The sequence below is a fragment of the Cnephaeus nilssonii genome (assembly GCF_951640355.1).
Source record: "Cnephaeus nilssonii genome assembly, chromosome: 14".
NCBI classification, from domain to species: domain Eukaryota; kingdom Metazoa; phylum Chordata; class Mammalia; order Chiroptera; family Vespertilionidae; genus Cnephaeus; species Cnephaeus nilssonii.
In genome coordinates, this window is record NC_137085.1 from 74865087 (window position 1) to 74879976 (window position 14890).

The 14890-nt window shown below is 43.1% G+C and overlaps 1 protein-coding gene across 8 annotated transcripts in view; it reads left to right on the forward strand.

The window, feature by feature from the left end:
- The window catches only part of SPIN1 (spindlin 1), an 86771-nt gene that overhangs the window by 54411 nt on the left and 17470 nt on the right, over window positions 1-14890 (forward strand). For all 8 annotated transcript variants that reach the window (XM_079790710.1, XM_079790704.1, XM_079790706.1 and 5 more), the window contains one exon: window positions 4577-4625. In XM_079790710.1, coding sequence (XP_079646836.1) covers window positions 4600-4625 — 26 coding nt within the window. In that variant the 5' untranslated portion in view covers window positions 4577-4599. The remainder of the gene's footprint in view (window positions 1-4576; window positions 4626-14890) is intronic.

The following is a 14890-nucleotide window of genomic DNA, read 5'->3' on the forward strand; positions in this document are numbered from 1 at the left end:
ACAGAATGTTATGGTATATTTCAAAGGGGGTACTTTTCCCCTCTCTCTGGCTGGAAGCAGGAGGGGATTTTTCAGTGATCTTCACTGTGAGAACCTGATAGATCCTGGAGATAAAACTCATAAAATGTGGAGCTCCCACCACCTTCTCCCCTCCTTCTCTCCCGTGACTGTATTTCCCTGAAGTTTTTACCTCTTAGACTTGTATACACTGAGCCTCCAGTAGTTGGTCAGTTATTATTTGGGATTTCCTCCCCAGCACTGGTTCCCTGGAGGCGTCTGCTGAATGAGTTGTGAATCTGTGTATTTGCTTGTCTGTTTTTCTAGTTTTGGAATCAGCAGTTAGCTCTGTGACCTCACTTCTGTGACCAGTGTACGAAGAGTTGTTGGTTTTTCAGCTTGTTCAGCTCTTGTTAGGACAGAGTAACGACTTCCAAGCTCTTAACATACTGTACTGGAAACAAGAAGTTCTGTTTGTTCTTTTTAATTTCAAGAACTTTTGTTTTCCCTTTTCATGGCCTCTTGTTCCCATTTATGACGAGTATCTTCAGTTCCTTGAGAATACCAATTCTTCCATTAATCTTCGTAGTTCTTGGACCATTTTGTGAACAGTGGTGCTACTTGTTTCCATCTTTCTCAGTTCTACCACTGAGGTTACGTGACTGTTGATCATTGTCCATTCATACCTAAGAATTAAGAATGAATTATGAATGGCTTACCTTGAGTGTTCAATAGAATTGTTTCTGCCATGCTACTCTTCTGAACGGGAAAGTCAACCTTGTGGGGATGTGTGGGGCCAGGATAAGCTTTGTAGGACGCAGGGACAGGGATGTGTCTATTACATTGGGGGCACACCAAATGCTAAAGTCAGCTGCCCTTTCCTTGTATGTTCAGCATGGGAAGGGAGGGAGGGGATCCTGATGCCTGGTGCAGTGGTGGTAGAACTTGCTTTTGCATTTCTTATCTCCTCATTCTTACCTGCTGACACCCAGAGGTGATCCAGGGATGCTTCAGGTAGATTTGCCCTCCGTCCATTCTGTGTCTTATCTTCACCCACGGGCTGCCCACTTCTCTTTGCATGCCTGAAGACATGCAGGGCGAAAGTGGGTGAGCATGGCTCTCTCAGCTCCGGGTCAAGGCTCACCATCTTTATCTGTGAACTAAGACAGTCTTACATAAACCAATTGGCCATCTATCTTCTTTTTCAGTTACCTTTTTAAAATTGTAAATATAACAGTAGTACAGAAAATTTTGTTTACAAATGGTCACCTTAATCTAAGTCAAGGAGAGCGATAACTCAGAAGCCTTCCTCCTCCACCCAGGGGAACCTCTGTTCTGAGTTTATGGTGAAAAGTCCTTTGTTTTATTTGTATTGTTGATACTTAGTGTAAATTTTGGTCTATATAGTAAGTAGTGCTTTTGCTATATTCCACAGATTGGATAGATTGTGTTTTCATTTTTTTAAAATTCAGAATATTTGAATTTTCATTGTGATTTTGTGATTGAGCCATTTATTTTTTTTTTAAATATATTTTTATTGATTTCAGAGAGGAAGGGAGTGGGAGAGAGAGATAGAAACATCAGTGATGAGAGAGAATCATTGATCGGCTGCCTCCTGCACGCCCCACTCTGGGGATCAAGCCTGCAACCTGGGCATGTGCCCTGACCGGGAATCAAACCGTGACCTCCTGGTTCATAGATCGACACTCAACCACTGAGCCACGCCAGCCGGGCTGGTTTTTTTTTAGAAGATTAATTTTCAACACTGGGGTCTTTCCAGATTTCTAGTTTAATTCTGATGTGGTCAAAGAACAAACTTCATATGATTTCAAGTTGTTATAATGTATGTATTGAGAGTTTGCATTATGAGTAGCATATGGTGCATCTGAGTTAATGTCCCATGTGAACTTAGGGGGGGGGGAATGAGTATTTTGCCATTATTGGGTTAGTACCTATAAATGTCAACTAACTCAAGTTGAATGCTTGTGATATTCATGTCTTCTTTATTCTTTCTGATTTTCTACTTATTGTTATATTAATTACTGGGATGAAAGAGTTTAACTCTCTAAGTATGGCATGTCAACTTTTTTGTAAATTTTGTCATTTTTTACCTTACGTATTTCAGTAGTTTGGAATTAGGTTCTAAACACATTAAAAATTGTATGGCTTCTTGAATAATTGACCCTTTTTATCGTTTTTTGTTGTTAATCCTCACCCAAGGATATTTTTTCTATTGATTTTCTAGAGAGAGTGGAAGGGAGAGAGGGAAAGAAACATCGATGTGAGAGACATCGGTTGTTGCCTCCCCATGCTCCTCGACCAGGGTGGGGATCGAACCTGCGAGACCCTTCTGTGTGTTGGCTACTGCCCTAACCACTGAGCAACTGGCCAGGGCTGACCCTTTTTATCACTGAAGTTAATTTGTCTGATATTAATTATCTCTTTTTAATAGGATCTCTTAATTGGTGCATTTACCTATGTCCCTTTAATGTGTTATCAATGCTGGGGGTTGAAAGGTATTTGCTGAATATGGTATGCTGAGTTCACAGTAGTAGGATGCTGTTTTTTTCTTCAGCACCTTAAAGATTTAGTGCACTGTCTTCTGGCTTACCTGGTTTCTGACAACAAATCTGGAATTAGTATTTTCTGTTTCTCTATTTTTAATATCTATTATTCTTTGGCAGTTTTAAAAATACTTTGTTGGTGGTTTTCAGAAATTTGATTAGGATGTGCCTTGGCATGGTTTTCCTTGTTTTTTTTAATCTTACTTTGGTTATGTTGATCTTGTAAGCTGTATGGTTGCACTGGTATACTTACCACATCTGGAAAATTTCTGCAGTTATATGTGTCAGATTTGTTTTTTCATTTACCCCTCTGTCCTCTCTTTTGTGAAGTCCAGTTTCATTTATTTTATGTGTCCAACAGATCACTGAGGCTATTCATTTTCCCAGTTGTTTTTTGTTGGTGTTGTTCTATTTGGGTACTTTTTATCTGTGGAGTCTAATCTATTAATCACATTCAGTAATTTTTTAAAATTTCAGATCATGTAATTTTTCCCAGTTTTATTTTTCCCTGCTATTTTTCTATTTTAAGTGTTTGTGTTTTGCATTTTTTCATTAAAAAATATTTGTTATTAATTTTTAGAGAGAGAGGAAGGGGAGAGAGAGACATCAAGTGAAAGAGAAACATCAATCGGCTGTCTCCTGATCGCCCTGGGGATCGAGCCCACAACCCGGGCATGTGCCCTGACTGGGAAACAAACCGGCATCCTTTCAGTGCATGGATGACATCCAGTTAACTGACCCACACCAGCCAGAGCAAGTGTTTGTGTCTTTTAGATATTTGAGCATATTTATTATAGTTCTTTTCACCTCTTTGCCCGCTAATTACACTATTTTGGTCATAACCTGCTTGGTTAAATGGTTACAGTTTGCCACTCACTTGTCTGTCTAGTAGTTTTTACCTGGGGCATTAGACCTTTAAATTTGTTGTGGAGAGTTCAGTTTTTGTTGATGTCTGTTGGTTAATACTGGAGTTTGTTTTCGAAGGATGGATCTGTAGCAACTTTTTTTCTTAGGGCTTCTACAGACTTCCTGTTAAGGGGCACCTTTTTTCGTTTTTTACTGACTGCTCCAAGTGTTCAGAGATGCAGGCAGACGGACTTTGAATAACAACCTTCATGCCTTTGCAAGTTAGTATCTTTCTTCTTCTTTCTTTTTTTTAATCCTCACCCGAGGATATTTTTCCCATTGGTTTCTTTTTTTTCAGAGAGGAGGAAGGGAGGAGGGGGAAGAGAGACACATCGATTGGTTGCCTCCACCACGCATTCCAATCAGGGCTGAGCCTGCAACCGAGGTATATGCCCTTGACTGGACATCGAACCCGAGACCTTTGGGTCCACGGGCCAATACTCTAAACACTGAGCAAAACTGCCCAGGGCACAGGTTAGTATCTTAAGGCCCTCACCCTCCCACCCTACCCCACCATGTTTGCAGCCCCCGCTGAGATCACATTGCTAGCACTCTGCCCATAACTCCCAGCCACCTCACCTTCTCCAGCTCCAGCCTGACTCTCAAGGTAGGAAAACCACAGTGCTTTTCTTGGTTTCATATAGCAGCACCCACAATTGTTTGGAATGGAGCCCAGCTTGGTGTGGGACTCTGCCTGGCTTTCTGCTCTCTGGTCCTATATTCTTTCAATATCTGGGTCCAGGTGTTTCATATCTTCTGTCCTGATTTTTAGTTGTTGTGTGGCAGGAAGACAAATTCTGTAACTTTTAGTACTTTATGGCTAGGATTGTCACTTTTATTTGATTATATTTTCTTGCCCACATGATTTTTGGTTTGTGTTTAATGGCTAATTTGGGGAGATGAATTGTTGTTCATCATTTTATCTTCTCAGTCCCTTACCTCTCCTTTTTGAAAGTTCAGTAAATGAATGGCTTTCTCATATATTGGCCATCTACAGTTTATTTTCATTTCATGCTATATGTCGTAGTTTTCAAAGTTAATTTTTTTTCTTGCGTTTGAACTATTTTTTTTATCCGATTTTCATTGACTGATATTCACTTCTCTTTTAGGCCATGCTGGTGTATCTGCAAGCATGATGAAGAAAAGGACGTCCCACAAGTAAGCAATTCTGAAACTTGCTTTTAAATAGCAGGCTGTGGCCTTTGGTTACGTGGGGTATGAGGTCAGTCATGTGAGGCCCTGTCTCCTGTAGTAAGGAGGTCTTGTCTTGGCCCACAGCACCCAGCCTCACATAACCTTACTGCACACTGAATCATGGAGTGGATCATATCCCTGACCACGCCCTTGGCCTTGGCCTGGCCTAAGGGTGCCTAGGTCTGTCCGTCCAACCTTTAAAAGCCTCTGGGCTCTGATTTCCCCTCCAGCTTGACAACTTGTGGCAGGTTTTCGTGATCCTCTCCCACTCTCTCTTTAGAAGGGCTGAACTTTTGGCCTGCAGGTTGGGTCTTGGGACTGGTGCTGGACAAAACATAGCTCAAGCTTGAGGGCCTGGCTAGCACACTACCTGGCACACTCACTGCTTTATAACATTTTCAGATGAATGAAGAGCTTGTAATTTAGAGAAAGCATATGCATGTTGAAAGCTAATTAAATAGCCATGTATTTTTATTGACAAATGTGTTATAAATCCTAAATTCTATAGGTACGAGACTACTGAAGCCACTTTTTCTCCCTCAAATTCTTTTTTGTGTGTAATATAATTATGTCCAAGGAGAAATTTGAGAGACTATTATCTTAAACTAGAAGCCCGGTGCACGAAATTCGTGCATGGAGGGGGGTTGTCCCTCAGCCCAGCCTGTACCCTCTCCAATCTGGGACTCCTGGAGGGATGTCCGACTGCCCGTTTAGGCCCGATCCTGGTGGGATCGGGCCTAAACGGGCAGTCGGACATCCCTCTCACAATCCAGGACTGCTGGCTCCCAACTGCTTGCCTGCCTGCCTTCCTGATTGCCCCTAACCGCTTCTGCCTGCCAGCCTGATCACCCCCTAACCACTCCGCTGCCAGCCTGGTTGATGCTTAACTGCTCACCTGCCAGCCTGGTCACCCCCAACTTCCCTCCTCTGCCAGCCTGGTCACCCCTAACTGCCCTCTCCTGCAGGGTTGATCACCTCCAACTGCCCTCCTCTGCCGGCCTGGTCACCCCTAACTGCCCTCTCCTGCAGGGTTGATCACCTCCAACTGCCCTCCCTTGCAAGCCTGGTCCCTCTCAACTGCCCTCCCTTGCAGGCCGGGTGCCTCCCAACTGCCCTCCCCTGCTGGCCATCTTGTAGTGGCCATCTTGTGTCCACATAGGGGCAGGATCTTTGACCACATGGGGGCAGCTATATTGTGTGTTGCAGTGATGATCAATCTGTATATTACTCTTTTATTAGATAGGATAGAGGCCTGGTACAGGGGTGGGGGCCAGGTGGTTTGCCCTGAAGGGTGTCCCGGATCAGGGTGGGGTTCCCTTGGGGCGTGGGGCGGCCTGAGCGAGGGGCCTGTGGTGGTTTGCAGGCCGGCCACGCCCCCTGGCAACCCAAGCAGAGGCCCTGGTATCTGGAATTTATTTTCCTTCTACAATTGAAACTTTGTAGCCTGGAGCAGAGCCAAGCCTCCTGTTGCTCCCTCTGGGGCGGCAGCCATTTCTGTGGCAGTTAATTCACCTTCTACAATTGAAACTTTGTAGCCTTAAGCTGGTGAGCCCGGCCAGGGTGTGCGGAAAGCTTTGCTTCCCCTGTTGCCGCCCGCAACCCTGGCCTGCTCTCTCAAGCTCCATTCTGCCGCCATTTGTTTGAATTTGTTTACCTTCTATAACTGAAACTTTGTAGCTTGAGTGGAGGCTTAGGCCTGCAACGGCTATGGAAAGCTTGGCTTGCTCTGTTACCTGGGAAACCATGCTCTCTGTGGCTGTAGCCATCTTGGGTTGGGTTAATTTGCATACTTGTCCTGATTGGCTGGTGGGCGTGGCTTATGTAGCGGATTGATGGTTAATTTGCATATTACCATTTTATTAGAGAGGATAATACTATCCACCTGTATTATATTATATTATATTCAATAGATTTCACAAGTATCCGCTGGCGGCTGCTACTGCATCGTGGAAACCGCTCTAACAAATCAGTTCTGATAGTATAAGTCTTAATCATAGATTCCTTGACCCCAGCACCTCCGGAGCCTCTCATAGCAGTTGTTTCCAAATTATTCCTATTGAAAGGGTTATGCCTTTGGTCACTGCCATAGTGGTTGAAGAATGCAAGAGGCCTCTGGGCTTATTGTGGAAGGTCTGCATGAAAAAATTCCTTTCAGTAATCATTGGTGATTAAAGCAAACCTGTCTATTTAAATGAACATGTGAGTATGTAATGTAAATGTCTGTGATATTCAGTTCATGAAATGACCTGGGAAGTTAAAATGTGAAGGTAAGTATGCTCTTGTGTCCCTGAGATTTGATAAAATTCTAAATTTCATTGTATTTCCTATTACTCTCATGGCTCTGCCATATCCAGTGATCTGATAACTGGTGTCATATATCTTCATCAGCATCATATTATTACCACAAATGGTAAACCATTTCTTGGCATAATAGAAGGTGATGATAAAAATTTAAATACAGTGGGGAATAAAAGAAATTACACATTAACGTTGCAAAACCAGAACAGTTCATGTAAAACAGATTTTGCTACTTAGGTTAAAATAAATGCCTTTGAGAATGTAATGTACATTCTGTTTTATCCATTTTTATATATTTCCAGATAGAGGCATTCGTGGATCTGAGATCTTGGCCTGTTAGGAATGCATTTTGTGTGAGAGAGATTTCATTTGCCTCATCCTAAGCTATGCTTGTTAACTCATGACTTTGATATACTAGTTACCTTTTTCTCTTAAAGCACAAGGAATTAACATGTACTATTAGGTTTTTGCAAATCATATGTGTACGAGTTCAAAGGATCTTCGGTCCTGCGTGTTCTGTGACATGGGGAACTCCAGCCAGTGCTTTATTAGGAGGTGTGCTTGTCTCACACACTAGAAGAAGCCTGAACATGCTACTCTGTAGCAAAAGGGAGAAGTTGAAATGTAAGGAAACGTTAAAATTTTCCTGTTTTTCTAATCTCAATGCAAATATGAAGGTGGGTGGAACAGAAACAAGGACCTAAACAAAAATTCCCCATTTCACCAAAGGTGGCAGTTAATAATAGCTTTGGAGTGGTAGGCGGGGCCATGCTGGTGGAGAGCTCCCTGCTCGGAAGCTGGCTGGCTTTGCCGTGGGAACCAGGGCTGCGCAGTGGCGGGACCAGGGCTGCGCAGTGGCGGGGTCAGCAGGCTGCTTTGCCTGGCGCTCCGTTTACTCATGGTTAAAATCAGTGTTGGATTAGAATCATGGGTTTTCAGCTTTAGCATAGAGTCTTTTCTGCAGATGAAATGTTAGTAGAAAAGCAGAGCTGGAGCCTCACTCTCCCCTTGTCTGCCACACTGCGGCTCTCCTCCGGCGGCCAGGTCTGTCTCGTGGCACGTGTAGCATAGGGGGTCTGAGCAATAATCCCCTGGGCACGCCCTCTGCTTGCTTGAGGGAGAGGCACAGGGACTCGCAGCAGAGGAGCAGCAGTCATTGTCCTGAGCACAGCAGTTCCTGTCCCATGGGTGCCCGGGGGTTCAGGGAATCGGGTCTGAGGTGCTTAGAGCAGAAACCTATGTAGCTGGGTCTTGTTTTTGTTTTCAAAGTAAATAGAAACAGTTACATGTGCCTTCCTGCAGGCCAGACCCCTTGCTACTCTACATTTTGGGGACAAGCTTGGGACAAGCCTTTCCTGACTTCCCAGGAGGTTGTTTGGGAAATGCGTTTGCATGGGAAGGACATCCTGAAGGGAAAGTACTATAGTTGGGGAGACTAAGGTGAATTTAGCTATAGAGGTTCTTTGTTTCAGTTTTCAAATGTAAGTCTCTTTGTTTCTTCCCTAATTTGAATAGTGGCTAGGTTTCCATTTCAGGGTGCTTTTGTCTGTTTGCTACTAATGTATATCTGGAAAATGGACAGGAGCTGTTAGTGTTGTACACTAATTTGACCTCTATTTCCAGGGAATGTTTTTCTTCAAGACATAATACTAGTCATTGACAAAGATTGTCATCATAGTCCTCCTCCCCATATACTTACTATAGTTTCTTGTGGTTTTCATGGCATCCCTCTCAAGTTGGAACCATGCACCCCTCTGTATATAGAGGTTCTGTTATTTGACCGAGGTCATACAACTAAGAAGTGACTGAGCTAGGATTCAGAAACAGGACAGTCTGATTCTAGAACTCATGGTCATTACCACACTATATTTCCCGAACATGTTTTGTTGTCTCATCTCTGAAAAATGTTATTTCAGTCATAAACAGACTAGATAACTGTTAGAGCAAGTGTTTAAATCATGGTGCTGACAATTTTAAATTGGTCAAAACATGTAATACTTTTCAGTCACCTTGCAATACCTCGGTTATACCAGTGAAAGTGAATACTCCGTTACTCACACCAGTGGAAGCGAAGAGCCCTGTGGAAGCCCCTTGGGCACTTGGACATCTCAGGTGTCTTCAGGTACACTGTGTAGACAAAGTGATGAAAGAAACCTAAGGATTGGCATGGAACACTTGACTTCTTTCTCCTATTTTTATATTTGTCACTCAAAGCTGGGAATGATAATGTTAGTATAGAATTTTTATCAAACAACAGGCAATCAGAAAAGCAGGCTTTTCCCCTCTCTACTTGCTGATATATATCTTGCAAAAGACCATTGTTTTGATTTAATCAATATTTCCTTCTGAAATCTGCTGGAACAGAGTAAGGGAACTGCTTTTATATCACAGTACTAAATAGATAAGGAAAGAGTGTCAGTAATCTATATATATAAAACCCTAATATGCAAATAGACTGAATGGTGGAACAACCGGTCACAAGGATGTGTGCTGAACACCAGGGGGCACGCGGAACATGGTGGGTGTTGGCCACAGCAGGATGGTGGAGTAGGTGAGCGGGGTCGCCAGATCAAGGCACGGCACCGGTCACTGTCATCGGGGCGAGCCTCTGGTGGTTACTGAAAATTCTTTGCTCCCACATGCCACAGTCCCACCTGGCGCTGGCACCTGGTGCCCATGCCAGCCCCGCTAGCACCTGCTGCTGGTGGTGCCGGAGCCGCCGCTCACACCCGCTCCCGGCTCCTGATACTGGCCCCGATCACTCGGTGCTGTCAGCAGGTGCAAGAGGCGGCTGCCAGCCATGATTGCCCCTCAGGGCTTCTCCACCTCCCCCTGTTCCTGAGGGGTGATTGGGGCCGGCAGCCACCTCTCGCACCTGCTGTCAGAGACGGCCCTGCTCACACCCGCTGCTAGCGCCAAAGCCACCGCTCGCACCTGCTGCCGGCGCCCAGTGTCAGTCCCAATCGCTCAATGCCGTCAGCAGGTGCGAGCAGCGGCTGCTGGCCCCGATCGCCCCTGAGGACTTCTCTACCTACCTCCCCCTGCTCCTGAGGGGCGATTGGGGCAGCAGCCACCGCTTGCAACTGCTGCTGGCACCAGCCTGAATCGCTCCGTGCTGTCAGCGCATGGGAGTGCCGGTGGTGGGAGCGGGGCTGCTGGCAGACCGGACTGGGGGCTGCGGCGGGAGGAGCTGGGGGGCGCGGAGGATGGGCTGAGACCCACCCCTGTGCGCTCCACAGCCTCGCAGCTCACAGTTCCTTTCAAGGTGCACAAATTCATGCACTGGGCCCCTAGTTTATATAATAAAGTACATAGTGTGTACTAGGTATAGCTCAGAGAATTGTGATAATTGAAAATTTTAATTTAAGAAAGTATGGCGCCCTTAAATATTGGCTACCAAAATAAGATATTTAACTAATGAGAAATAAGTTGTTCATTTAAATGATTAAGGGCGTCTAGATGAAAGTTCGTTCAACACTGGATTTCTCTTTTTAATGACAAATTAGAATGGTACTTTCAGAACTTCTTTAAAGTATTGAGCAAAGTACATGAATGTCTCCTATGCTCTCAGTTTACTCTTTTAGGAACATGGGTGATAGAAATTAGAGTCGTTCTGAATCCGCATTACTTAAGGTGTGGTGCTGGGTTAGCAGGTGCAACGGCATTTGGAGCTTGCTTGAGCCTTTGATCCCTCTCCACACCTGCAAGTGATAGGAAGCATGCTGGAGTGTGAGAAGCACTGGCCTAAACCGTCATCAGGGCTGATAGCTTCGGCACATTAGAGAACTAAGTCAAGTTGTGTGGTGATTAGTAACACACAGTTATAGCAATGACAGGTGATAAGATGCTGTGTACTTGGTTACCACTCACTCCCATGGAAACTATAAGAAATGCTCTTCTTAACCATCAGGACAGATATCATCCTTAATGAAGCCACATACTTTCCAATCTCTTTATTATTTTTTCCCCTGAGTAATTTGCCTCAAGAAACAGGAAAATGATAACCAACGTTTAACTCTGGTTTCTCTACTTTTATCCTTGAACTGTTATTTGCACCTAGCTGTAATTTCAGATGACTTCGGTTGAATGAAGTAGTGTATTGGTGCCTGTATACAGTATTGCTGTTTGTCTGTTGACTACCTGGTGGGTGATAGTTAAGAACATTTTAGACTCTTTCCCAGGAAAAGTACAAGAGATTAAGGGCTGTTAAAAATCTATCTATCTATCTATCTATCTATCTATCTATCTATCTAAAAGCCCAAGTGACCGACCGGCTAGTAGCTATGACGCTCACTGACCACCAGGGGGCAGATGCTCAACGCAGGAGCTGCTGAGCTGCGGTCACTTGGCAGCTGCGGTTCTTGGGTGATGCACCCGGAACCAGAGAGGAGGGAGCCCGATTCCAGGTGCGTCACCTGAGAACCACCCTCTCGCAATCTGGGACCCCTCGGGATGTCAGAGAGCCGGTTTCAGCCCGATCCCCACAGGCCAGGGTGAGGGACCACACCGGTGCACGTGCACCGGTCCTCTAGTGTGTGTGTGTGTGTGTGTGTGTGTGTGTGTGTATATATATATATATATATATATATATATATATATATAATCAAAAGGAACATAAATCAAAATCACCATATTCAAGAAGCCCCCATTTTAAGTGGAAAAGTTACTTTAAATACTTAATCTCACATTTCTGCTTGTGCTGTTCTTAGATTGCACGGTCTAGAGGTGACCAAAGTGTGCTTGTGTCTTTTCAACACTTTCTTCCCGCAGTCTGACATGTTCTGTTTGCTTCTATAGAGACCATTTCAACTAACACGAGCTTTAATTTTTTTTTCTTAAAAAATCTAAATTAGCAATTAAAATAAAATGTAAGGACTTGGTTAATATATAATTTTTAACTTTCTAGTGTGAGAGTTTTACTAGTGCCATTATCCAGGGATTGCAGCTGTTAATAATTTAATGCATAATTTAAAAGTCTTTTCTACATATCTGAATGGATAGTTGTGTGTATAAAGTTTTTCATGTGGTCACATTTTCTTCATTTGTAGGTACTTAAATGTCTTTAAATTCTTTTCTATGCTTTTAATAGCTATGTAGTTATTTCATTTCAAAGATACACTCCTATTTATTGAATCAGTCAGACCTGTTGAACATTTTTTATTTTCAGTTTCCCCTATTATGAACACTTGCCCAAAACATCACTAGCTATATCTTTGTGCTCGTTATTTTCTTTTGATAAATTTCCTAGATGTTGAATCACTGGAACAGCAGAGTGCCAAATTGTTTACCAAAAGGGTTGTATCTATTTAATGAGCAGATATATAATAATTTTCGTTAAAATAACTCCTCAAAATTTGCAAGTTTTTGTTATTATTAATATAAAAAGGTCATTTTACCAGCAGGCTGAGAAACTTCTGAAAGATACAAAGCAAATGGGGACAGATTCATATAAAAACTAAGTAGAGCTGAGAAACTTCTCAGCCACTTTTTGAGTTGAAAAAGAAAACCTCCAAAAAGTGGGTATTGATGCTAGACCCTTACTGTCCAGGTCAGAGACAGCAAAGGCTGGCCATGACTGCCAGAGTCACTCTAGATGAGAAGACCATGGCACTAGTCCCACGGCAGGTGCTTGCTTTACCTCCCCTGACTTACGGTCTCTGTGCTCACTCCTGGCTGCCCTCTACCACCTGCCTGAGTCACGGCTGCTTCATCAGAAACTGCACTTAATGCTCAGACACCCGGACCTTGACTTGTCCAGAAGTAATATACCACAGCCACAGATACAACTCTTCTCTTGCCTTGCATTTTAAGTATGTGCATCAGGAATCAGTTACCAAGGAACTGGCAGCATGACAGGAAGTCATACATAGAACAGGAGAGCTAACCAGAAGTCAGCAATGTGAAGAAAACCAGCACTCAGGTGGTACCAGGCCCACACAGAAGGCCAACCAAGAGTTCATAGAGGAAAGCAGGAAAGGAAGTGAACATTATCCTTAGGGATCGGGGGCATGTTCATTAAAAAAAAAACAACACACACACACACACACAAAAAAACCCACACACAACACTTCAAAATTAGATAAGGAAACAGTCAATTTGTAGAAATTAAAAATACTATGTAAGATACTCAGCCTGAACTTCAAATCTGTGTTTTAACTAATTCAAGAAAAATTGAGCTGAGAAGTGTGTTTTTGTTTTTCAGATTTTTTAGAGAGAGAGGAAGGGTGAATGAGAGAGGGAGAAATATCAATGTGATAGCGAAACATCGATTGGCTGCCTCCTGCACACCCCCTACCGGAGATCAGGCCCCAAAACCAGGCTTGTGCCCTCACCGAGAATCGAACTGGCAACCTTTCAGTGCACAGGACGATGGCCAACCAACTAAACCACAGCAACTGAGCCAGGGCTTGCTGAGGAGTTCTTGATGAACAGTATGAAAGGGAAGTTGAGTCACAGTGGATAGATCTGGAAGTACTAGCATTCATTCATCTAATAAGAGCTTCAGAAAGTGGGTGGAAGAGGAACATAATCAATAATGAAGAAGATTTTGCACAGGTTTCTGTAGATTGACCAAGTACTAGTGAGGGACCATTAAAAACATATCACAAGCCCTGGCCAGTGTGGCTAAGTTGGTTGAGTGTCGTCCTGTGCACCGAAAGGTTGGATTCTTGGTCAGGTGCGCTTGATACTCGGTAGGGGGGCCAAGTAGGAGGCAGCTGATTGATGTCTTGCTCTCATATCAATGTTTCTCTCTCCCTCTCTAAAAATAAATAAAAAATGTTTTTAAGGTGTTTAAAAAACAAAAGAAAACACATCACAAGTTCTGGTGATAGTTCAGAATCCAGGAACAAAGAAAAATCTAAAAGCAGCTCAAAGAGATAAACAGGTTACCCTCCAAGGAGCGAGGATCAGATTGGCATCTGTTGTCTGTGACACTGGGAGATAGAAGAAAATGAAAGTTATTTTTCTAATAAACGTGCTGAGGGGAAAAGGATTTGGAACCTGGCTTGTATACTAGGTTATTCAGGATGAGGGCAAAATAATACTTTGATGCGTGCAATAATATAGAGTTTGCATTTATGATCGCTATCTGATTGATCAGAGGATATATTTGGAAAGACAAAATAGAAGAAGATATGTGGAAACATTAAGGAAAAAGGAATGAAACCCTTTTTTGTTTATTTTAAATAAGGCAATGGTTAAAAACGTTCTTAAGATAGTAGTAAAAGGAAAAATAACAATTTGGAACAAAAGTCTAAATTTCTGCAATGTGGTAAAAGTGGCCAGGTGACGATACTATGAGCTAATGTGTTTGCTTTTTTACATTTTCTTTTTACTAAGAATTTTGTTTGTTTTTAGTCGTGCTTTGTTTGGGAAAGGGAAAGTGTAGGTTTTGATTTAATTGTGGGTTTTTAGTAGAAAAATGTAAGTATAAATTTGATATTTTTGGAAGTTAGATAGAGGTCATTGCTATAAGATTAAAAATAAGCTGTAGATAAGCTTTATTTGGTGGAAAGAAATCTCATTCTAACTGTACAGAAAGGAAGAAAGGGATGAAAAAATGAAAGCAGACATAAAATAGCATGTTCGAACAGACCCAGGCATATTACTTACCACAGCAAAAGTTAATTAAAATTCCCTTAGAGAAAGTAAGGAAATAAAATCCATGCAAAAGAAAGGGTTACATGTCCTCAGAATGAAAGGATGCCGGAGCCACTTGAATAGAGATGCCCGCTAGCCATGTTAGTCCTCTGTGCAGTTCAGAAGAGGGAGGAAAGACAGCCTGAGACCACCTCTGAAGGGAGTGGGAAGAAAGCTGCTTGTTCTGAAATGTGGTGACTGAAGGAATGTCTGTGTCCCTCTTCAAGAGCCAACTGCACAGAAGAATGCCACCAGTACGTGCAGAAAGGATGAGCAACTGCACTGGAACC